Consider the following 26,599-nt stretch of genomic DNA (forward strand, 5'->3'; position numbering starts at 1 on the left):
ACTGAAATTCAGTGAGATCTGGGCATCCAGGCCCATCCCTGAGGCCCATTTTAAAACCTCAATCCAAGCTACGAAGACATCTGCTACCTTATTACTTTGATTTCTTTGCTTCAGTTGACAGAATCTCAGTGAGTTAGTTTCAGAAAAAGGTATAGGAATACTCTGTGCAGGGCAGAGATGCATGTCAATCTGTTTTTTTGACAAATGCAAGCAACAGAGTAAAAGGGAGGATAGATGAATAGAAATGTTCACCAGGAGAATTATTTAACATAATTGGTTATCCCTTGCCTGAGTACAGCAGTACAGTGAAAGGTGATGCTGTGCTGGTTCTACTAGGTGACAAAAGAGGAATTAATAAGTAAAGTATAATATGAACTTGTGTTTGATACTCATTTTGTAGAGGATGCAACTACATTTGGAGTTGGAGGGGAGAAAAAGATGTCACAACCATAACAAGCAAAAGACTGACATCTTTCCTTTTTTTTTTTTTTTTTTTTTTTTAATAAAGGAAAGAGCAGCAAACATTTCAGAAGTCTCTAAATTCTTGATGAGGTTATATTCTAAAGTGTAAATATGTCTGAACATGAAGGAGAAGAGCACTACAGACAACAAAACAAAACAAAACAAAAAAAAAGAGCACTAAAAAAAAATCAATCAGTTGGTTTAGTCATCTGGAAGTAGATCATGTTGTATAGAGAGACAAATAAAGAGTTCAGATGGGATTCTATAAAGCTACTATAAATAATTCCGAAGATTTATTTTTTTTTATTTAACCTTTTACAAACATGAGTTATAGATATTTTTCTGACAATTCTCTTGGCAATAAAATTCCAGTACCTCTCACAAAATAAGGGTTTGACTATTAATCAGCTTGTGTAATAATTAAAGGAACCGAAGTACCACATGTGTGAAAGTAATTTAATTACCACAGAATGCTCAATAAAAGGGAGCATTTAATATGTTTTGGTCAGATACATAATACACATACATAATATAAAGGAAACGTGAGTACTTAGCAAGACTAAAATGTTCCAGACAATGATTTCTAGAAATGAGTAGTAGAGTTATCTGAATGCATATCCATGCAATTGCTGATGCAGTTATTAAATGTCGTCTTCAGTTTTAAACACACGTATATCACTCCAGCTAATATTAATGAACCTGATGTGTGCTCAACAAGGGCAAAAAGCATCTCTAATGCATGAGACTTGTCACTAAGAGTTAGAATATATTAAATGGCTTAATTTTGTACTATCCTTTCACTTTTTCTAGTGTATTCAACAACTTTGGCCACACTATAAGTTATAGTCATGTAAATGCACCTCAAAAAGTTACCAGAGTTTGATGGTCTATAATAGAAACAGGCTTATGACATAAACTTGATATGGACATGCACTTCTCTAATATTCATAGAGGTCTTTATTACAGCCACCTGCAGTTTATTTCTCACTGCTATATTTATACCAGGGTCAATTTGGCATCATGTACCTGTATATTTTACTATATATTTGTATGTAAGCATGACTACATACATGCTTACATGTATGCATGCTTACATTTATGTATGTGTAAAGTTTTTCTCCTGCAGCTGCATCATTATATAGAGAAATTGTAAAATCATTGACCTAGAAGGGAACAAAGGGAAGTCCCTATGGAAAAAATGTACACATTCAGGAAAACCTTTTTTTTCTTTTTTTCTGTAACTTCCAATTTGCTTTGTCCTCATATTTCCTAGACAGTTTGTCAGTTGCAATTACAGTGTTTTTCCCTACGCTGAAATCATAACCAATAAAGCTTTTGTTATTGAGCTCTAAGCTATGTCAATTCTTAATCTCTACAAACATTTCTATGTAATCTAGAAGAAACACAAAAATATATTTTGTTAATCTACTAACAAAGATTAAGTGCAATTCAAGCTGGATTAACCTGCATTCCACAAAATTGAACTCTGCTGGACTCAGGGTTAGGCCTCCTGTTTCATACTACTGCTGCTAATCCCTAATGGCACAAAATATTACTGAGAGAATTGGTAGTACTGTTGCTGAGGATCAGTACAGAAGTACTAATGAAAGATCTGGCACAATGTTAGCTTCTTCATATTGCTACTACTGTATTCCTTTATTTTCTGAATCAGCAATGTGTCACATACATTTTCTATTTATAAAGAAATAATCTATTTCTCTATGTCTATTTTAAACACTTCCTACAAAGAAGTACCTCTATAAGGAAGGCGGGTTCTTGATATTTCAGAAAGTTTATTTTGAGTCTAGTCAATTTCATTTTTCAAGAATGTCTCACTTTTGAATAGATATGGCACAAACCTGCTTGGTTACCAAGATCCTAGCACTTTATTCTCTTTTCACTTTACGAAAAGATTCATTATATTTCAGCATATATTCATATGCTGATTTCATTTCAAAATCTTTTCATTATTTTGGGGCCATAATTCCTTAAGCCATCTCAGGTAAGGCATGACATTAATTTTGACATTCATTAAGATCATTAAAATGACATTAATTAAGATCATAAAATATAAAAATTCAGTTCCTTTCTGTAATTTTTTTATTTATATTAGTCACCCCCCCCCCCCCCCCCCCCCACGTGAGCAAGGTCAGTAAGGTTGCTGGACTGTGTCCTGCCATGTTCTGGTTGTCTCCATAACTCTGGGCAACCTGTGCCAGTGGCTGATCACTTTTACAGTACACTTTTTTTTTTTTACACTTTTACGTTAAACTTTTTGAAGCAACAGATATGTTCCATATGGCAAAATGATGTACTGAATTAATGACATCCTTGAATTAAACCAAACAGATTTCTAATGATGGTTCTGGCTGGCTTTTTGCAGAACTCTTCGCAAGCAGTGAAAAAGTAGCCCACACCAGTGGGCATAACTCTACTGTCAGATATGCAAATTCAGACTGATTTGATGATTTTGTCTCAGAAAAACTTAAAACTGACTGCAAATCCTGAAGATTCTGTCAGTCTTCCTTCGGTGTGATTAATTCTAGAGACACATTTCGCATCTAGATATGATCCAGATCTGGACCCGAACCAAAGCCTTTATCTGTATAATTTCTAGCTTAATGAAAAAGTGTTCAGAAGCTAAAGTAACATTCTTCCAACCTAGCAATAATAGATAAGAAAATAAAGATTTTTTCCTAAATTATATAAATTATCTTTTTTTAAATTTAAATATACAGAATAAAACCTGGGCCAACACAAAATGTTCCTAACAAACAGTATTCCAACTCTTGATAGAACTTAAATACCCTCCAAAATACTATAATATTTTTATGTGCATAACAAATAAATAAAAATGATTACTTCACAGACATGCAGCCAAAACAATTGGCCAGAAATTTCATAGCTGTTGAACTGCGGCAACTCCCAATAGCACAGGATTTGTGAGTACCTAAAATAAGTAGACCTCTAAAAGCTCAATGTTTCATAAAAGGAACATCTGTTCAGGTTATAGAATTGAAAGTTTTAAGCAGGCAACAGCTAATATTTTAGTTCTGTTGCCTCTCAGGAATTTCTTCTGTAAAAGCATTGCTTTGAAATCATTAGTCTGGTTGTTTTTTCCTGGGATGAAGTGACTAAAATAAAAAATGAAGCAAATGTTGCTAATGGAAATTTGCAGGTGTCTTGTCTAGAAATTGTGTGCAATGATGAATGTGAGAAATACAAAATATGGGATATGTTCATTGTTGGTTGAGAATTTCACTAGGCTTCTGCCATTGCCTTTTTGGTTATTAGGATTCTCTCTCCTCATTTTTATGAACATTAACAGTCTCAGTGAGCAAGGTGATGTAGGAAGTGCTAAAAGATTATAAAATAGCAACTAGTCTTTTCAGTGAAACCATTTTATGTATGAACAACAGCCTTATCACGTTAAAACCTTCCGACTGAAATCAGTCCTGGAAGGAGAGATCCACCTTGAAAGTATGAAAAAAAGCAGAGAGAACCTGGTTTCCTTTTATCCTTCTCTGTCTTAAATTGTTCTCTTTATTGAGCTCACTGTAAGGAGAAGGTAAATAGATTTTTAATCTCTGACCAGTTCAACATCCCGCCTTACTGGGTTTACAGAAAAGTTGATGTTGTTAATAAAATATGATTAAAATATCATAAAGAACTCACATTGTCCTGAGTATTTCAGATATTGGAATTCCTATAAAAAATCCCCCAGGCCTTTCCTAAAATACGAATTCAAGTCTATTAGGAAATGAATATAATGACAGCAAGTATTATTATTTCTCATCAGTGGTTGTAGCTGACATGCAGAAGTTCGATAAAAGAGTTTGTAAGGGGATTTTTCAAAAGGTACTAAAATATTTTCTCCTGCATCATGCACTGACCAGTTTTCCTTCACACACATGAAGACTGTTAGTCTTGGTATACATAATTTTTGAAAGAGTGAAGAATCTTTTGGGGAAGCCTTTCTGCTTTTACTTTCCAAAAATACATTAATGTGCTAATGCACACATTTTTGTGCTCATACATGGAAACATCTGTAGTGGCACTTTGAGGAGCTCAAGCTGTCTTTCACTTTCCAATCTTTTCACTTACAAAGCTAAATACAGATGTTTCTGAAAATAAAGGAAGAAAATCTAGGAGGCTTTAGATGAGGTGTGGAAGATAGACCTTATTTTTTTTTTCTTTTTTTCTTTTTTCTTTTTCTTTTTAATGCTCACTGTCTCTTATTTAAATTTGATTGCTGATGTCTTTTTGCATTCAGCCACTTGTAGAATATTTTACAGGGATAATCTTTAAAAAATGAGGTGATTATTCCCTAATAGACCAGTGTAAAGAAAAGAAAAGAGACCATTCAGTGTTGCCTGAAGCTAAGGCTGCCTTACCACTTGCTCACTACTTTTATTATTCTTTTCATACTAAGCTTCATGTCGAGTTTTGTAACATAGTATAAATAGACTGTATCATTGACATCCAGATTGTACAGAACCTTATTATTATTTTTTTAGTATAAATTGAAATAATTATCCCACCCTTCCTGTGTTCCTTTTTTTTTTTTTTTTTTTTTTTTTAAAGCTTCCTAAGTAACAGTGTTGTCTTCTGCTTTTTAAAATTTTGTTAAATAATGAAGTATGTTGGCACACTAAAAACCTGTACCTAAAAAAAGAAGGAGAACTCAGGAGTAAGGTTCAGAGAGAGAACACGTTCAGTTTTTACTGAATAATTAAAAGATGCTATCTTTAGCTGTCTATATTTAGCTGCTCAGTTTGCTTAAAAGCTTTTTTTGTAAGGTTCTCTCTAACATAGTTCAACAAAGGTAGGAAGGCTTGGAAGAGAACAAATAGGCGTTAACAAAGCAAAGGAGCTCCAACAGTCCAGTTGTTATAGCTATAGTATTATGACACTAAGATTAGATTTGGAAAACTATACCACCAATATATTTTATTTTCCCACAGAGGAAGGGTTCATATTTTTTACACTGCAGTTAAAAATTGTGTTTGGACTCTCTAAAGTGCGGATATTTCTGAGTCATAATAAAAATCACAGGGTAACAATACTTCAGATAAGGTATCATAGCACAGCTTTTATATGTTACCATACTGAAATTACCATAATACAAAATCCAATAATTTTGACAACAAGTTTTAGTTTCAGCTATGTGTTTCATTGTACTTGAGAGGTGCTACAGGTTAAGCAGGAATCCTGAGTGATACATTCTAAAGACATATACAGGTACACTCAGTATTTATATAGTTCTCTCCTATTAGCTGTGTCCTGGCCGCATTGTCCTTTGACTACATCTGTTGATAAAGAGATGGTTTAGACTCAAACAACAGAAAAATAAAATGCTTTCTGAAAAAATCCATACTATTATTCATGAATCCACACTGCTATTCATGAAACCAACAGACAAACAAACGGAAAAACCTGTACAACATGGGAGTAACTAAAACAAGTTGGAGAGGAATAAGAATTCAATAATCAAATTATGAGATATATTCAGTAACCAGAACCACGTTTTTCCTCAGTCACACTGGTTCAACTTGTCTGAAGTCAGTACAAGAAATAGCTAAATCATTTTAGCTAACTGTATCTAGTCACAAGCTTACTTCTAAGGATATAATTTTTGGCAAATTCATCATCACACCAACCTACTTGCCCCCATGTAAGTGAGCACTTAGTAAAGAATTTCATTTAATACTCATAGGATAAATAGCATAAATTGTAACTCTGTTTCATTTCTAATATGCATTAAAGTCCTATATTTTCTAATTAACTAACCAAGAGGTTATTGAAAAATTTTAGAGTTGTATGGCAGTATTTACCAAAGAGAAGGAAAGTCCCTTTTTAAGAGGCAGACCTCAATTATATAAGCTCATCATGGTATGTTGTGGAAAGGCCTGAAGTCTTTTATGATGCTTAACTGTCAAATTCAGCAGACTAATACTAAAAGCACTGGGATAGTATTAGAATACTGAGAGAAAGTTTTCTTTTAATCAATTTTTGTTCTATAAGAGCCCTAGAAATAAGATATTTAGCAAAAACTAATTAAATAAATAAAGTTTAGGTGCAGAGAAATTTCCTATTTGCCCTATTTTTTTAAAATATATTTTACTTCAGATAATACAATGCCTTCATTCCCCCTCCTCCAATGTAAAATATCAACTATTGCCTGAGGTTTTATCAACAAGCTATTTTAAAAATACATCTCATATAGGCAAATATTGTTTCTGAGTCAGACATAGTACAGAGGTGCTAAAATCTGATAATTTTAATCACCTGTATGACAATAGTGAATATCACCTGTAGGGCAATAGTGAATAAACTACCTACTGCCTTCAATTTCTCATAAATCTATCCTGTATCGTGTATTTAAATCCATGGTATTTTAAATTGTACAAAGGGCTAAAATATAACCCTGCTTGTAAGCTTTTGACACATTTAAATTGTCAGGGCTATCATTTTAATTGCTTGCTGAAGCAATCTTGCACAGATTTCTGCCACCAACATGTTCTTTCTAAGAAAGCTGTCTGAAACCTGAATCGATGCCTTGTCATATTTTGAATTTGATTGACACTCCATTTAAATACTTTAGGTTTAACTTGTATTTCTCGCCCTATTTTCACCACAGTGTGGCAGGTGCAGAGCCCTACATGGGTGTGGGTGGTCACCAAGTTACAAAGGCACAAGCTAAGAAAGGGATTCTTCTGGCAGGCTATGGCCATACATGGGAGGATTGTGAAGGTATTTCAGTGCTGGATTAGAACAGTCTACTAGCTGGTCCACAGAGTACATTTCTCAGGGTGTTAAATCTTTACAGAGGGAAGAACTACTTGTCATGGTGTCTTCATTCTCTCTTAGTCTATAGTTGTAGTTTTCCCATTTCCTTTTCATAAAGAGGAATGCACAAGAAATAGAGAAGACAGATGTTAACAGCCTTGGCCTTGCTGCCATGCATGTCTAAGTTCCACTTCACCATCTTTCTTTCAGTTTCCAGTGCTAAATGCATCTCCCATGCTATACGAGTGTTATTCTCTTGCCACTGTGAGTTACTTTCACCAACAAACCCCACTACTGTTGCAATTAAAATAGCAGTTATGCTGATTCTAGTGAATTTCCCATGATACTTGACACCATTTCACTTGTTCCATGTAGTCTGGGACCATTCCACTCCTGCCTTTTTACTGTAGCACAGTACAGAAAGAAGATATGAAAGGGAGGCAGCTGCGTTTTTGCATTGTAATTGTGTCATTTGGTAATTACAACAAAACCATTTGCCTAGAACCACTAAGCCTTGAGTAATACAGGAATTTTCTGTGTCTTCTCAAATTTTCTAATACACTTGAGAAAACAAATAAGGGAGGGGAAAGAAGAGAGGAAAAAGATTTCTGTTGGGAATGTACATTTTGTGTTAAGGACATAAGGAGAGAAGATGTGGAGATGGAATAAAGAAGAGATGGAAGAAAAACAGTGGAGAAATAGGGAAGGGATAGAGGACGTGAGAGTAAATACACATAAGTCTAACTATGTCTAAGTGAAATTTTCCACACTATTTTCTAGTTCCTGACAGATGCCCCACCATTACTGATTTTTGGAGAAAGAACTGGGAAGACTGTTTTATGACTTCATTTAATTAGCATTGCTGTGGACTCTCAGTTAAACATGGGATTGGTTGAATGACTACCTATACTGTTATTAGTCGTAACAGAAAGGAAATGGATTATTTTGTGCTTTTTTTTTTTTTTTTGTTCCCAAAAGACATTCAGGAAAGTAATTTCATCTTTACAGTATGGAAGCCTGCTGTCAGCTATGTGGCTGTCTTCACCTTCCTGTTTTTTCCTACTTACTTTCTCAAAATATGAAGTTGGGTGGGAAAAGGCTGTGTTGCTCCATTTTCTAGCACTTATCCTGACAGATTTATGAGATTTTGTATAAATAAAAACCATCACTATATTTCACATGCATCCATCTCTGCCATTTTCTGCTTCTTTCTAGCCCTTTGTTTTAGTCTCTGAAATGCATTATTAGTTTTGTTTATCTAAGCTATGATAGCACCATTTTATTGTCCTTCCATTTATTTCCAATCTTTAGTGCAAACAGAACTGAAGGGGGAAGATGTACTCCCATCCTTACAGTGCTGCGATGCTTTTCAGTAGTGTGATCCTCTGACATCAGCAGTATTGTTATTGTAATCGGCTTCATACAGCTCGCTGAACTGGGATGACAGCCTCAGTGTTCTCTAACATCTAGGCAATACATTGTTGGAAAACAGGCTGTTCTGTTGGATTTTTTTTTCCACCCAAATGAATCATAAAAATGAGAGAGAGAAAAGATCAGATTGGAAGCAGTAATATTCCTTCTGTAAAAGTGGATATGTTACTCAGGCAAACCTATTTGGTTTCTGAAATACTGTCATCATGGGGAGGGGGCTCACATTCAATATAGATGCCATGACCTTGAAATCACACCAGCCCACTGAAGGGCAAAAGAAATAGTCGAGGCAGATAACAGTGACAAAAACAGGGTTGAAGAACTTGAGACCTCCCCCACTATGTCTGCTTGCCCTGGTTTCTCTCTTCCACCTGTGAGATAGAAGGGTTTGTTGATTCTTTTAAATGTCTGTACCAGCCTTCTGGATATTTTGTTATGCTCATCCTCTTCCCTAGCTTGGATAGGCAGAACAAAATTTATGTTAAGAATGATTTAAACAGAATTGCATCTGACTGGATTTGTTGTCATGAGTTATGCATTTAGGTGAAGAACACCCTTAGAAATGGCAAAGTATACATTTATGCACTGAATGGTGCACAGAACTACAGTGATATCTGAGTATCAGGAAATACGCGTACAGCAGTGCAAACATGTCAAATAGCAATTAAACTGTGTTTATTTTATCAACATCTACTGGAGATTTGTCAATGAAGTGTTAAAAAAAACAAATGAGTCATTTTCAACTGTTATTTCTAGGTTATAAAACTAAGAATGTGTATGACAATGACAGTGTAATGCAATCTTCATACCAAAGAAAATGCATATTAGCTAGATGTTATTCTGTTAGAATAGATATAAGAACAGAAAGTCGTGTTCAGTTGCTGCTGCTTCATATCTTGGATATGAATGGACTATATAGACTCTCAAGGCAAAATATTTAATGGCACTGCATAATTTAACTGAATGATGAGTGTATCTTAAGGTTCAGTATTAGCTCAGACTGCTAGTATTTAAAATCCTTTTTCAGCCTGCACTTCTTAAAAATTCTTCAAAAGACCCAAACCCTGATCACCACTATATCTTTAAGATTAGACCCACAAGAGGACTTAGTCAAGTCCTGTCTTCTCCTGCATTAGGTGCTTAAATGTACTGTGGTAGCCCAGGCCTTTCTTTACTGCTGCTTTTCTTTTCTTGGGCACTTTATATTTCATGGCACACTAATTCATCCAGTGGCTAACACTGCCCTTCTCAGCACACCCAGCAATACCTCAGTCTCACCACTGCTGTGTTCAATGTCCCATGCACCTACTAAATCTGCTTAGTACAAGCTAAGCACTCCTATCCTATGAGAGGTCCAATACAAGAGACCTTTTCCAAGCAGCCCTGACATGTCACACAGAACTGCCAGAGGCAAGGTACATCCCCAAGTCTGTAGCACTCACCCAGCATATATACTCAATTCCTTTCTCTGCCTGACAGTAAAACTCACACCACTTTTCTCTCATGACTGAAGCACCAAGAATAGCACTGACAAATGCTTTTAGGCTGCAAGAAGGAGTGTAGTGGCTATCTCACTCATACGTGGGCCATGGGACCAAAGAAAAAGATAGCAGGTGATAAAGTCACAGAAAACTGTCATCTGCATATCTGCAGAACCACATACTCACATCTACATACTGTTTAGCTACAGCCAGTATAGACCTGACATTCCTTGATAGATCCTCCATTCCTTTATGCTGAGTATTACGTAATTCCTCACTGCCATTTTCTGCCAATTACTCTTCCATGCATCTAATTTTCTTGGCCAGAAGATGGCATAGGCATTTCAAATTAAATAGCTGTTGTAGCTTCCCTGGAAGTTTCTGTATGGTAATTAGTATAATCTAAATACAGTATAACATTTTCTTTTCAGTGTGCATCAGTGTGATCTTTCATTCATGCTGTGCTGATTATGTCAGATTTTCTTCAACCCACAGCACATTGGAATAAAGTATTACAGGTAATTATGATAACATGGATTAAAAAATAATAATAATTAAATCCTATCTTTCAAATATACTGTTACACGGTTTGCCAGCTGTTCAGACCTGTAACGTTCAGCACCCTGGATTTCTATCAGCTAAAGTTAAAAGTTGAGGCTACTCAGGTCCTTGCAGCATCTGAAGTTCTTTGACACTCAGAATCTCTACCTTAGCAAGATTGTTAATGAGTCTGAAGTGTAAATATTTAATTCTTTCACCTCAGTGCTATCAAGCTACCATCCCAATATCATTACAGCTACAGGCAATTGTCCTGTCTATAATTACACAGTTGGCTTCATGAGTATCCCAACTAGATGACAGTGGATCTGAAAATCCCTTCCATTATGAGAGAATTTTGAAAGAGGATTTATGAAAATTGCTAAATAACATAGGGTCTTTTATTTTTCAGTTTAAAAGGAATGAGAAAGGTAGGTTTTCCTCCCTGCATTTAAAGCTAAAACGTGCATTGTGGGCTTTAAGCCATTCATATTTCATTGCATCGCCACCTGCAGCATGAGGGTTAAGTTGCTAATCAGAAGCAAAAACCCACAGGCCCATCACGCTATTTAAATTTAATGTGCATGTGGACTTCTTGATTTAGGGCAAGTTTATAAATAGCGTCTTTAGTTTAAAAATAGGCTTTTCAGATCTAAGGGAGTTGATATTATGATCTGCAAAGTGAATGAAGCTCCCAGGAGTAACTGGAGCTTATGTAATATTTATTCCTACATTTCTGCTCAGCTGTTTTGTGCCATTTTGATACTGGACTCTTAGTTTCTCAAACCTTTAAAATCTAGTGAAGCTGGGACTGTCTGCACACTTGCTTGCCTAGGTAACCTTACTTGGCTTTGAGATTATGCCAAAGAAACAGGGGTCACTGGCCCCACTTACAGATATTTTTACTTGATAGCTTTATTGTATGTGACCTTTGTGGAATCCCAAACTGTGCTGCCAGGTACAGCAAATTTCTGATATTAAATTGATCCTAGAAAGATTATGGACAGATCTTTCTTTTTTTGAAACCATATGACTGGTTAAGGTCATGACTAGTTAAGATCCCAGGGAGACGCATTGCTGTGCCTGTAGAACTAAGTTCTGTCTCCAGATAAGTGAACACAAGTATTTTATTAAATTTGCATTAGGTACTCACAAGAACAGCTTTCACTCCTTGATTTTGTATTTGCTTATAATGTCTTTAAAAGTGAAACACTGGTGCTAATGGAACAATGTTCAGGGCAAAAATGTTCACAGATTATGAGACAAATCTAGTGTTGACATCTGACATTATGACAACATTTTGTGCATGGAAACAGCCATGTAAGAGAAGCAGAGGCGTGACCAACAGGTTTGCTTAACAAAATGCCTTTCCAGGGAAGAAAATCCAGCTCTTAGAAGCAAAACATGGCAAATTGCACTGAATATTACACTTAGACTTCTGATTTTGCTTTCTTCATAAACCAGCTTGTTGACTCACTTCCTGTGATGCCTTGTATTCTAGAATCACTGCCTTCTACCATCCTGTGGTGTAAGGGAGCTACAAGTTTCCTGAGCTAGGTATTTTGCCAGCTCTTTATTGGTGCTGTCACTTTTGCTAGATGTAACCTTGTCAGAATGGTGCTCTGTTCAGTCATGGCTGTGAAGTATGTGATGTTTGAATTTCCTCCTTCCTGCTGTATGTATTCACTGGCATGCAGCTACTGTTAGTCTTGTATTCACCTAGCAGCACACAGCCTCAGCTTCACATTCTTAGACAGGGTTGGATTAATAAGAAACATTTCAAAATCCTGTGAAATCTTTAAGCTATCCTTGAAGAAAATCTGTAAAAGTATTAGAGTGACCAGAAATGGGTGCTTTAAAGCTTGGTACCATTAAATATATAGAAACTACAGACATAACACTCCTGGCAACACAATATTTGAATAAATTGCAACTTCTAGTAAACCTGATCTAAATTTATAGCTAAGCATCCTGTTAATCAAGCCTAGTTATGGAACAATTGGAGGTGACTTAGCACATCTGGCAGTATCTTATAGCTAATAAAAAAGACAGTTATTAAGAATGGTATGGAACTGGTAGTTGGAAATTAAGTTTGATCTCATCATTTCAAATGTTTTTACTATCCTCATTCTATAAAGATAGACTTAACAAGTAAACATTAGAGAGCTGAGTCAATGGCCACTGAAACAAAAGCTTTGTATATATGTGACTTCAATGACAGCTATATGTACTATTTGGTTTTGCCTAAAAGCAAAAGCATTCCCAGTATGTGTAAAGACTATTATCTCTTAGCTACATTTGGTGCAACTGGAGGAACTAATGCATGAACAGGAAATGTAATATTTATACCACAAAATATAGCTGCAAATTGAAATCATGATGTCTGGAAAGCATTTGTAATAAGAAGCCAATACATTACTTATTATGAGAAATAATTTTAAATAGATAAACAGAAATAATGACCTAGCAACCAAAATTAAAAGGTATAGAAATATCTTTGAAAAAAGGAGGAGAAATAATAGCTTTACCATTGTTGTCAGCAAAATGACATCTTCTCCACAATTTCTTCAGATGTACTTAGTACCAAGAAATTCTGGCTGAAGCTACTAATGGCTTTACGATGTTGCTATTTTGCTCCTTAGGTAAATATTCTATTTAATTCCTTGTCCACAATATACTTTTCTTCAAGCTAAAAATGTTGAGAGTCAAAATACTTCACAGCCTCTACACTTGAAATAGCTCTGCAGACCTCATTTCCCTCAGGTCTGCTCCTGAAATTGAAGAAAAACTTTGCCCTTCTTTCTAACCTGGCAACATGCTCAGCGTTCCATTTTAAGTCTATGGGAGGCACACAGCACCATTTAGACTAAGTAATCATATATATATATTTTTCCCCATTAATATTCTGCACTTATTTAAGTTTCTGGAAATTTCTGAAAATGTTTGAATTCCCATTAACAAAGACCTATTTAACATTATATCTAGGGAATAACTACCTGCATAGTAATTTGTATATGTTACGTAGATACTAGCTGTCAGTGATAAAACATCACGTAGTTCTCATTTCATGTCACTATTTTCATTTTGACATTACAATGATTAAAGCCAAATGTATTTTTTTATAATCTGCCATGGTCACAGTTTTTATATTCAATTTGTGTTGTTTTTTTGCTCTTGGAAAAGTTGAGTTGTCTGGGAGAGCACTTGTTTGTTTTCTTTTGTTTTAAAGCCATTATTTATTCAGCAGATGGGTCTGATGTTGCTGCGTGTTTGCTGAGCAGAAAGGTGTCTTTTCAGTAAAAGTGGTGAAAATATTTAATGGAACATTGCTTTAGATTGCATCCCAAAGCAGAGGCTGCTACAGCTGGTAACCATGAGATTACCTTTCTTCCTACACACATCCATATCACAGCAACTGCTTAAGTTTATTAAATCGCAATGTCAAGAAATTCAACCTCTACCTTCACAGTTTCAGCCAACTGGTGTTAATGCACTGTAATGCATTCTAGTTACATAAATCACATTTTATCATAGCAAAATAATCTCATTCTCTGTAGAGAATGAATACGTCTCATTCAAGGAAGAGTTATTAAGAATTTGTTGGTTTGAGTTTTTCTTTGGAAAAGTTCAATATGGAGCTTCAGGCTTCATTGATATCATTCTGTCCAAACCCAACTCCGAGGATAAAAGCTAATTTACTCATAGATCTTTTTTATGGTATTTACCACTACAATGCCAATTGCTCCACAAACCTAAGAGATTGTATTTTCACAATATGCCATTAAATATATGGGAATTTAATATAATATCAATATTTACCATTAATAGTGGATACCTAAATCTGGGAACGCATTTTTAGAGCACATACTAGAAAACGCGAAAGCTCGACACTATTTTAGAACTGACTTCAGGATCTGAAACAACAAACTTCAAAACACACAGCAAACATATGAAACCCAAATAATTTTTACATGAATTTTCTGTTCTGTCTTAATGGCAAAGTTTCCAAGCTTACAAGGTAAGCATCAGAACTCAAGTTTGAAGATAACCTTTCCTGAAAGGCAAGTTAAAAGCCCTCTCTCTGCAAGCAGGTATCTGGTTTCCAGCCAGACTTTTTGCCCAACACTTTGGTCATCCACCTGACATGTTAACCATGAGCTGACAGCCAGGGAGTTTGGTCTCCCTGCTCATGATTTTTTTAACAGACAGGCTCCCAGCACAGCCTGCAACTTCCTTATGAAACAGCTTGAATTTCCAATGCATTGAGGCTTTGAGGCTCTCTGGCAGCCTACTGAAAAGATAAGCTGGGATCCCTGCTTTGTAGAAGCCTAAAATTTGGCAGATTTGGAGGTAGAGTGCCTATTCTGAGACTCAGTTGTTCACCAAAGCATAGGGTAGCTAAAACAATTCAGAGAAAAGCACGACACCTTTCTTCTTTTAACAGAGAAAAAAAAAAAAATAAATAAATAAATAAAAAATAAAAAAAACACAACACACACACTTTCTATCTTTTTGCTTATCAATAGCTGAACTTTTTGTCTCAAGCATATTAATAACGATAAAAATGGCAATATTAATGAAGAGCACCAACAGAATTTGCAGTGAATGTCATGGAGAAAAGCTTGATGTGGTAAATTTCCAGCTAAGTGGAAAATCTAAAAGCAAATGTAAACTGGGTTCTTCATGTATTCTTTAATAAGGGTCCCATCTAGAGTTTATACAGTGTCATTTCTTGAAATCTGCAGCATTTGAGGCAGAGGAGAGGAATTTTAGGAAACTCACTCACAGCAAGTTTTCATTCACTTTCCACCTCTCAATTCACAACCTAAACACAGAGCTCTTGAGTTTAATCTAGTCTCTTGATCCTTGCATCACTTGCCAGTACATCAAGGGTAAATTCTGAAAGATTCTGAAAGCAATGTTTTTTTTTTTTGTTTTGTTTTGTTTTGTTTTTTCCTTGTCCTCTTCTGCTTAAAGGAGCTCTGATGTTTGTGCTGAAATGATCTGGAATTCTGCCAAAGCCTTTAAGATAAGCGTATTTCAGTCTGGCAGTGAATTTGCAGGAAAAAAGAATAAACAACTAGAGACACCATAGAGAGAGATTTATAAATCTAGATACAAAATCTATGAAAACTAGTGTAGCAGTCTTTTAGCTGAGGCCATTTATCCTAACTGCCACAAGTATAAATCTCATACATGGTATTTCATGCTTGTATTAAAACTTAAAAAAAAGGGGGGGGGGGGGGACACAAGTATCATCCTGTGACAAATAATTGCTATATTTTTGTCTGAAGGTGTTTGCAGATTTAATATTCCTCCCTGACCACGTACAGTATAAGTATAGTGAGAGAATATATATTTAAAAAAAATAAATTTCAAGATAAAATACAAAAAACTATTTTTGAGAATTATAGCAGCTAAAATGCACAATTAGTTCATAGGTATTTTTGCCTTTTAAAAGTCTGTTCTAACTTATTTGTATTGTGTCTGCTTAAGATAAATGTATAACACAGTTCACCAAAGCTAATTTGGATTACTAATGAAATTCTGTGTCATCTAAAGCTAGCAATATACTTTTCTTAGAGGTTGCAATAGGTGTTCATATTTCATCTTTAGTGAATAATCTCAGAGCTCCAAAATACGATTCCAAACACAAGCATACTTATATTCACACATATATACATTTGCATACCTATACCTCTCTCTCTATATATATATATTTACACATTTATAGCTTTCTGTTGATATGGATGCAAATAACTAGACATATAAATGTAGTAGTTATTTTTAAAAAAGATAAAGAAAAGCTGTATCAGTGTATCTGGTGAATTCATCCTTAGAAACTAGAACGGTTGGGAGGTACTCGGGTGGATTATTGTTAAAGTATTTAAAAACAAACAAACAAGAAAAAAAAGAAAAAAAGAAAAGAGAGAAAATATATTATCTATGCTCAAAAAATATATTCAAACTGAATGTAATTATTTGTCTCTGTTGTCTCTGAAGAACAGAGAGGCGTCTAAAAAAATAAGAAAACCTAAAATATTTTCCCTTTGCTTTAATTCACAAATGAACTAAGAGAATGGATGATTGCTTAATTTTTCAGTTAGGAGACAAAGAAGAATGTGGCAGTCTGTGGGAACTGTCTTGGTCATTGCCTGGCATAAGTTGTTTTACTGAAGAGCGTGTCTCTCAATTTAGGAAAGACAACTTAGTTTGTGTCCAGCTAGACTCTTAGAAATTCTGACTTTAAATTCCTATGATGCTACTTCTCAAAGTATGAATTGCAATGGTTTAGTTAAGTGTTATCTAGCAGGTACAAAAAGATGTCACTTCAGTGGTAGTTTGAAATACAAATGGAAAAATAGATTTTCACTTCAGAACTGTAAAAACTAAGGGGTAACGTAAGGAAAAGGAATTAAGTTAAATATGGAAGGTAAATGTGAGTTTTGAAATGTATTAGCAATCATTTTATTTATGCTGATTTTTCAAGAGAGACTATCTATTTAAAGCCAAACCAAGTCTTAAAGTTATGAATATTTTAATATGATCTGAATTCTGAGTCTCTGTGATTAGGAGAATCCAAATAAATGAGATGATAAAAATAGTAGGTCATGGTAATTAAACCCATAGACAGTTCTCTTTTAGATGGTGCGTGTTTAAATTCAGCATCTTCTTTAGATTAAAAATGAGTGTCATTTCTGATATGCAAAAATTAATTTCAACCTGGAAACTAGAAATTAATTAAAGTGTTCCACTAAGGATGGTTGTTAATGTTTTGAGAGCAGAAGTGATGGAAGAGAGCAAATGAGAAGCTAACACTTCTCTTTTTATATTTATTTTGCAGGAAACATATTTGTGGTAAGCCTGGCAATTGCAGACTTGGTCGTAGCAATCTATCCATATCCACTGGTCCTCACATCTGTGTTTCACAACGGATGGAATCTGGGATACCTTCACTGCCAGATTAGTGGCTTCTTGATGGGCCTAAGTGTCATTGGATCAATTTTCAATATTACCGGCATCGCTATCAATCGATACTGCTATATCTGCCACAGCCTCAGATATGACAAGCTGTACAGTGACAAGAATTCTTTGTGCTACGTTGTTCTTATCTGGATCCTAACAGTTGTTGCTATTGTGCCCAACCTGTTTGTGGGGTCTCTCCAGTATGACCCCAGGATTTACTCATGCACGTTCGCACAGTCGGTGAGCTCTGCATATACAATAGCAGTCGTGTTTTTCCACTTCCTGCTTCCCATGGCCATAGTTACTTTCTGTTACTTGAGAATATGGATCCTTGTTATTCAGGTGAGACGAAGGGTTAAACCGGACAACAACCCCAGACTGAAACCACATGACTTCAGAAACTTTCTAACCATGTTTGTGGTATTTGTACTGTTCGCAGTCTGCTGGGCTCCCTTGAACTTTATAGGCCTTGCTGTGGCAGTCAACCCAGAAACTGTAATCCCTAGGATTCCAGAGTGGTTGTTCGTGTCAAGCTATTACATGGCATACTTCAACAGCTGCCTTAATGCTATCATATATGGACTCCTGAATCAGAACTTCAGAAGAGAATACAAGAGAATTATTGTCAGTTTTTGTACAGCAAAAGTTTTTTTCCAGGACAGTTCTAATGATGCAGCAGACAGGGTGAAAAGTAAACCTTCTCCGCTGCTTACAAACAACAATCAAGTGAAGGTGGACTCTGTGTGAAAACTGGAACCCTGTTATTGTCCCTCCACAGCATCCAAGTAAAGTATCTGTTTTAGTGGAACTACTGTTAAACATTATAGTGAAGTATCTATTCTACACTGAAGGCACTTTTATTGAATCCTTTGCATGGTATCTGGGAACCCAAGTTACAGAGCCGTGACATGCAGTCCCTATTCTACATTGCGGTATCTTTCATATAACACAGTGACATCCTTAAAGGAATTACAAATTATGCATGGATACTTCTTTCTTTCTTTCTTTTCATAAATGGAGATAAAGAACTAGACATAGATTGAAACAGAAATATCCGCATTGCCTGGCTCTATAAAAGCAACCACAAAGCTATTCCCACTGCTCTCTGCTTGCTTCTTCTGGCCAAGCTATGATCCTGATTCTAAAACCACTGAGAACTTATTTTAAAAGATGAAATCAGGCCATTAGGAAGCGTATTAGGAAATGTGCAATCAAGCTACTTGAAAAGTCATCAGGATTTTTTATAAGTACTTATACCTATATTGCTTTGCTCCTAAAATGGACATGACTATACATTTTGTGGAGGCTAAACCTCATCAGCCCTCCTCGGAATGGTATTCCCAATAGACTTCTCAATTTTAAAACAGTTTTTAGGTGGAGAAATATGAGAACTGACTCACTATCTTCAAAGCTACAGAGGCAGGAGGCTAAACAGGAAGGAATAAAAAGAGACATGATTTGTCAGCTTAAGCCATTTGGGGAAGAAAAAAAAAGGTGTAGGAGGAGTGGAGAGAGAAATACAAAATACCGTTCTTTCTGAAGAGACAGAAATTCACAAAACTGGGAAGTTCCCCTGAAGGAATTCTGGGGAGACACCTCCTAAAACATAAGCAAGGAAGGACCATTGTTTCTCACTTATGTACAGTATGGAATATCTGAAACTCTGCAAGAAGATAAATGTTTTTAAGAGGGACTGTGGGTGAGGATGACAGTTTGTCTGGTTAGTGGAATCTTAATCTCATTAAACCTTGGGAAATGACAAATATTTACAGAACAAGCATGTGACATTTCTCAGCTCAATCTCCTGAGCATAGCCTGAGACATGTAGGTTATTATGTTATCTGCCATACATACACTTTTCAAAATAATCATTAGGTGTTTACCACAATCATGAAAATAGTCTAATAACCTAGAACAATTGGACACATTTAAATAATAGAAGATGATACTTATGGCACTGGTACAAGGAGGAACACATGACTTTCAGGACAGGTCCTGCTACGTGGACTTTCCACAGACAGAAAGGAGGAACCACACTGTGAATGGAGGAAGCACAGCTAGACAGGCTGACTCCTGTGACAACGAATCTGTTTATAACAAAGTCCTCTGGGGGAGGAAAGCAATTGACAACAATAGGATTCACCTTCAAACTGACTTTAAAGAGAAGGAGCATTTAGCTCTGGATAAATGCTCCAACTGTCCTACCTTTTAGTGCTCAAGTGTTCATACCTGCACTGATGTTCAATTACGCTTGAGCTCTTCCATGCCAATTCCAATCACTTCAACTGGACTTGGAGTTTCTGTATAGCCTGTCATATGTCTGTTAATCTATATTTAAAAGTGGACTACGTAATTCATTGGAATTATTACTTGCTGTACTGGAGATTTTCTTGATCTTATATGGTTTAGAAACCAACAGTCACTCTATATTATTTAATTCCTTAAACACTCTACAGATCTAACAGTATCTCTTCTTTCTTTGATCATAGATTTTCATCCCTATGACTTAATAATGAACTAGAAAGGAACACTTTCGTATTTACTTGAAAACCCCACTGACACTTTGTCAATGACCAGCTTCTTACCTTAAAAATAGGTGCCTCATGTTCTCACATGGTCGTGTCAAGTTGACAATGGAACTAGCAAACATCATAAAAACCTGGAGCTGAACTCACCAGTCAGTGCATTGCCCAGGTGCTTGACACATCTTTGTTTACATTTGCCAGTCAGAACCACTGTGTAAATAACCAGCTCTCTTCTATTGTGGTATCATCATATGATGTGGTATGATACAACTTGATTAACAGCATAAATTATATCACAGCTTTCTTCACTGTGATTTCATCCTCAGAGGATGCTTAGCTCTGTAATTTTATCGCTTTATGTGAACTGATTTCAGAATAGGAAGGGAGGCATGACCACCTTATAAGAAAAGACATTCTTCATGTAAGAAAAAACACTATTTAAATTCTTACAAAACTTGCCTTATTTAAAGCATATTTTCAATGAAAATAATGTCTTATGATGCATCTAATAAAGTAGCATACAGATAGTTAAAGTAGCTTAATCATCAGTAAATTTAGAATTCTCAAAGATTTTCCACTTGCCATTGGCAACAGAAAATGTACATGCTTATCATGTCTACATATGTATGAGCCAATTCATATACTGTATCCAACATTGTGAGTTATCTGAGGAATTAAAGTCCCCTGTAATTCACAAGTGCTAAAGTATATTTTTGATGATAATGAAAACGGTTTGCTGTATGCAATAAAACCTATTATACCAAAGGTATATATTTTATTGAATAGGCCTGTAATAAAAATGGAGAGATTTTTTCAGATCTGATATTTTGAAATATTTGTATTAAATCTAAATCACAGAAATGTGCATGTTGGTGATGTTATGTGCTGCTAAATATAGCAATAATTTTAAGAAATTAATCTCTTGTTCTTCTTTGGGTGAGGGAAGTGGGTTAGTCTTTAGAAAGTAATTTAAGTTAATAAAACCAAATGATGAAAACAAAAAAGAAAAAGAAATACCTGATGCCATCTTCAAATTAATTCTTCATTTACTGCCATTCTCAAATACGGTTCAGTCAGGGTATGCAAAACAACTCACTGCAAAAGGAAAGGAATACTGATGTAGCAATGATTTCTTTCAGTTGGCTTCTATTCCCTTGCAGGGGTCAAAGTGATTCATGTAAGACAGTGAGCGGCCTTGCCAGATCATTGTCGTACAAGGCAGTGTAAGTCAGCCCATCACCAGATCAGACTCTATGGTCAAGGTAAAAATGACTGATGAAGATAATTGTGTTTTCCTTCCACTATCATGAGATGGAGTTAGAAACTTAGCCAAATTTAATTTGCTTCTGTGCAAGTGAATGAGCCATGACGTGTTTTTTTACATTCCACATCACAAAATTTTCCTCTGTATGCAAGGCTAGCATAGCACACATGCAATGTTCAGAGCTCTGTCTGGAAGAGAGAGTAGTTGTCCCATTGCAGCCATAAGTTTTGGAGGGATTTGAACCTAAACCACAAGTTCTGGCAGTCTGCCATGCACACAGGGACCCATCCTTTCACTGCTTCCTATCCACCTCTGTTCTGAGCCCCAGTGAAGACAAAGGACCTCTGTGAAGGAGCTTTGAGCCCCCTGTATGCAAGACACTGAAGACTTATAGCCTGATTGACCTTGGCTTATGCTACAAGAATTTTTCTGAAATCACAACCTTGACTATGTTGGCAGTCCATATGTCATATCACCACAAACTGAGCCCTTACAGACAGATGATTTTATCTTCATCATTGTATCTTCATCATCTTCATTGCAAACTTCCTTTAGACAAGGAAGTTTGGCATTATTTCATTTTCATCAGTAGAGAGAATTAATGAATATATTAATATTATTTAACAGGGCATTTATTGTAGTTAAACTGTGAGTGTATGCAACAATGTTATTTCATTTGGGATAGCTCACGTGAGAGCACTTTGCACATTTTTTTCTTCCACTGAGCTAATAGATATGCACGTATCTATATATAAGCACATAGATATGAACCAAATACATGTAGTTTTAAGAGGCATAAGATACAGAAATGATTTTACTATTTTTCTTTTTCCTCTTATATATTTTAGAAGCTAGTAAAGTCTGTGAATAATCAGTAATAAAAAAACTATTGTAATCAATCCCTGCTGCACTGTATAACGCACCATTCTATAATCAGTTAATATCACACCTTTTTCTTCTTTTGGACCACTTCTGAAGCAATACAATGTTAAATCTGATAAATCCAGATGTGTTGAAGGGAACTGTTACTTCCCTTAAACTGCACTTTAAGAAATAATCAGTAAAAAACTCCTTTAAATATAATACACAAGCACACGAGTATATGTGGCCACCAAATTTAAAATAGAAACTCAGATGAACATCTTGTTCACAAACTGGAGTAATACAGATGGACTGTTATTATTTAAATCTTTTCCAATGACTGCACTTTCTAAGTATCATTAATATGGTTTACAAATGATTAAGAACTACAAATGTCTGTCATCTTGTCACTGAGGCTTGGGAAATTGCAAGTGCAAAAGCCAAATTTATTGAAAGAAGAAAAAAAAAATGGAGCGGTGGCCTAGCTCATAACCTATGCACTGCATCTCCAATTTTTGCCTGTAAGTAAGAATTGCATTATATAGTTTTATGAACTTACTCATTAAAAATATTACTCCTACCTCAAATATGTGTCTAACACATTACAGTGAAGATATAAACCAGTTATTCCAGAAGATACGACCAAACAGCAGCATGGGACAATGAACAGGTCTCATTTTCAGCTCACATAAACCAGCACAGCTTCTCTGATTTGTGTCAGCTGGGGATTTTGGCATATTAGATTTCATTAATATGGAGAATAGCTATTTTACGGTATTACACAAGCAATATTTGTTCCATCTCTAAGGAACCCATTATTGTTGGCTGCACAGGTTGTGGAAGAATATGAATTTGCCGACTGAATCTCTGCAAAATTAACCTCAGCCAGTGTAACTCTCCCTGTGATTTTTCATTTTCTAAGTAAACATATGAAGTCAGAAGACTTATTCTGCTTCAATGTTAATTCTACCTATATTAATAGAACCTATTTAACAGATATCTAGATAAATGCACCAATACAAGAGACATGTTCAATACAGAGACAAGAGGGACTACCTGCAAGTATTCTTTGCTTACTCTGTCTGTATATATGCAAAACAGTTTCATTTAATAGCAACACAAATTTTTCTTTGCATGTCTGCTTCCAGATTCTAAAAATGTTTTTACTCAAATACATACTCTTCACTCACTTGGTATGTACAAATATTCAGTTTTCATAATGTATGCTAAAGTCTGGGTGATACAACGAGATTATTGAGCTTATGGTTCAAACCAAATTGGTTTTGCACACATCTTAGGCTGCGGAATGTTTTGCACAAAGCATTACCTATATGATCCCTAAGCAGACATACAAAAAAACAATTGTACTGATTTACAGGAAGAAGACTCAATAGAGCTATCAAGCACCAAAATACAATGTCAGCACCAGGAAAGCCCTAAATGCTGTCTGGAGGAAGCATCACTGTCATTAGCTTCTGGAAGCCCTCTGTGATTACTTTGAAAAAGTTAAATAAAAATGTTATGTAGATCAATGGATAACACATGCATGCCTTACCACCTTCAAGTAAAAAGAAACATCCCACAGATACTGTATTACAGTAGATGTTCATATCCAACGTACAGAAATGTAGCAACTACAGGTACATTAAACCAACTCTAATGCCCAAACTCGGAAGCCCAAACTTCTGTTTCAGACTAGATGAAAGGCTAATATGCCAATAATTTTTCCACTACCTTCTAGACTTTCCTAGTAGTTTAATAACATGCAATGTCTCTCTCATCATAAATTTTGCCTAGCCTGACAGATAGAGACATTACAGGATATGAACAGTTTCCTTCATATTTATGTTCACACAGATCATCTTTTGCAGCCAATTTTGATGTTAATGCAATATTCCAGGACAGCTCCTGGCAATTCACCACCTTCAAAAATTAGCCTGTCCTCCTTTTCTATCTCAAACCTTGGATATTCATTCCTCAGTTCTGAATGTACTAACAGCTTAGCTGTCCATACAGCTGTCCCTATACCATCTGTCTGTACCAGTGAATGTATGCCACAATTCTTGACTCCAGAATGTCCCTGCCCCATAAGGATCCATTATGTCCACTTGTGCTTTTACAAGGAATTTGATATCAATTGAAGACCCTCTTGTAGAAAAACTAAATACAACAGTTTCAGTAATAGTCACACTCAGGAATCAATAATTTATACATGCATTTTAATCTATAAAATGAATAAAACCCCACTAGGCTCTGTTCACTAAATACATGCTGTGCTGTACAATCTTCAAAATAATTTTATTTCTTTGAAATCCTCATGGATCCCATTAAAGCCCCCATTTTTAACTCCACATCAGGAACCAAGCTATTGTACTGAGAAAATAAATAGTCAGTAGAAGAAGGGGAGCATTTGAAGTCTCCTATGAGCTGTGACAGGAAGAGAAATCAAATTCACTAAATATTACACTGAACATTGAATCATTTGACAGAAGACAAGTATCTGTTACCCAAGTTTTTAAGGAAAAAAAAATAAATTAGACCTTGTTTCAGGAAAAGCTCAGAAAAAAAAGGAATAGTTAAGTCAGTAAGGAAGCATCCCTTATGTTACCATCAAAAGCTTTTTATGAGTAAAAGGGAGCCCATTTTATATATGAAACTGAGATTTTATTGCTAGTCTAATTAATGTTTTAATAGTCTAATAAAAACTGCAACAATCATTCTTAGTCCAGTTGCAACCACACTAACTCCAAGTCCAGATCAACTAATTATTATATAAAAGCCTCGCTGACAATATGATTCAAGTCATTATACACAAATCTTCCTAATATCTACCCTTTTTCACAGAATCACAGAATCACAGAATTTTCTAGGTTGGAAGAGACCTCAAGGTCATCGAGTCCAACCTCCAACCTAACGCTAACAGCCCTCCACTAAACCATATCCCTAAGCTCTACATCTAAACGTCTTTTGAAGACTTCCAGGGATGGTGACTCCACCACTTCCCTGGGCAGCCTGTTCCAGTGCCTCACAACCCTTTCAGTGAAGAAGTTCTTCCTAACATCTAACCTAAAACTCCCCTGGCTCAACTTAAGCCCATTCCCCCTCGTCCTGTCACCAGGCACGTGGGAGAACAGGCCAACCCCCACCTCGCTACAGCCTCCCTTGAGGTACCTAAAAAGAGCGATAAGGTCACCCCTGAGCCTCCTCTTCTCCAGGCTGAACAAGCCCAGCTCCCTCAGCCGCTCCTCGTAGGACTTGTTCTCCAGGCCCCTCACCAGCTTCGTCGCCCTTCTCTGCACCCGCTCAAGCACCTCCATGTCCTTCTTGTAGCGAGGGGCCCAAAACTGAACACAGTACTCGAGGTGCGGCCTCACCAGAGCCGAGTACAGGGGGACGATCACCTCCCTAGCCCTGCTGGTCACGCTGTTCCTGATACAAGCCAGGATGCCGTTGGCCTTCTTGGCTACCTGAGCACACTGCTGGCTCATATTCAGCCGACTTTTTCTTGTTATTGTGCCCATCCTTCCAAAGCACCTCTGGGTTGTTTCTATGCTCCTCTCTGTTGGGATGAAGAAGAGGTTATAAAGTTTTGTTGCAACCCTTAAAGCCACTGAAACCTCCAAACCTGAAGGAAAAGACCACTATGGGTGCTGCTTCAGTTTGTGTAAATTTGTTTATAACCCTCTTTCATTTTCATATTTAACAGCATGTCTGATGGAAGTAGTGGAATAGTCACTCCCTCATTCTACAGGAAAAAGCATCTGAAACACAACAGTAATAGCCCAGTGAAATGTCCTATGTTATTGGGACATCTTCTGTCATGGGAAACTCAGGGAACAATGAAGATACAGGGGAGGTATTTTCTAATCCCAAATGGATTTAGAGGTATCTGCTCTTGGTGGGGAAGCTAGGGGCCAGACACTGGGTTTGGCATTAAATAGGGTTCTCTTATCTTTTTTCTTTTATTGTTTCTGTTTTATGTCTTCAGGACAGATCTTACATTCAATTCACATATTGTTAGAAAACTGTTGTCTGGGAAAATAGTAATCAAAAGACAGAATCTGTCTCACACAATAATTTCACTGCTGTTACAAATTAAGTGTTTTCAGAGTAATTAGTACAGCATCCTGAAGGAATTAGCTAATTAGGAAGTTTCCTTAGTAATCCAGAAAAGCAGTTTTTTTTCTTTTACTAATTTATCTTCTCAGAATGTTTGCTTGATGTCAAAGAAGTGTTTTCATAATACAGCTAATACTATCAAATGAATTATTTCTCATCAACTA

General features: G+C 36.0%; 1 protein-coding gene across 1 annotated transcript in view; it reads left to right on the top strand.

The window, feature by feature from the left end:
• The window catches only part of MTNR1A (melatonin receptor 1A), a gene marked incomplete at both ends in the record, with an annotated part of 44,314 nt that extends 25,901 nt beyond the window's left edge, over positions 1-18,413 (top strand). The window contains one exon of the mRNA XM_084286179.1: positions 17,545-18,413. Coding sequence (XP_084142305.1) covers positions 17,545-18,413 — 869 coding nt within the window. The remainder of the gene's footprint in view (positions 1-17,544) is intronic.
• Between the last annotated feature and the right edge of the window lie 8,186 nt (positions 18,414-26,599).

Source organism: Netta rufina (assembly GCF_964035555.1).
Source record: "Netta rufina genome assembly, chromosome: 4".
Lineage (NCBI taxonomy): Eukaryota > Metazoa > Chordata > Aves > Anseriformes > Anatidae > Netta > Netta rufina.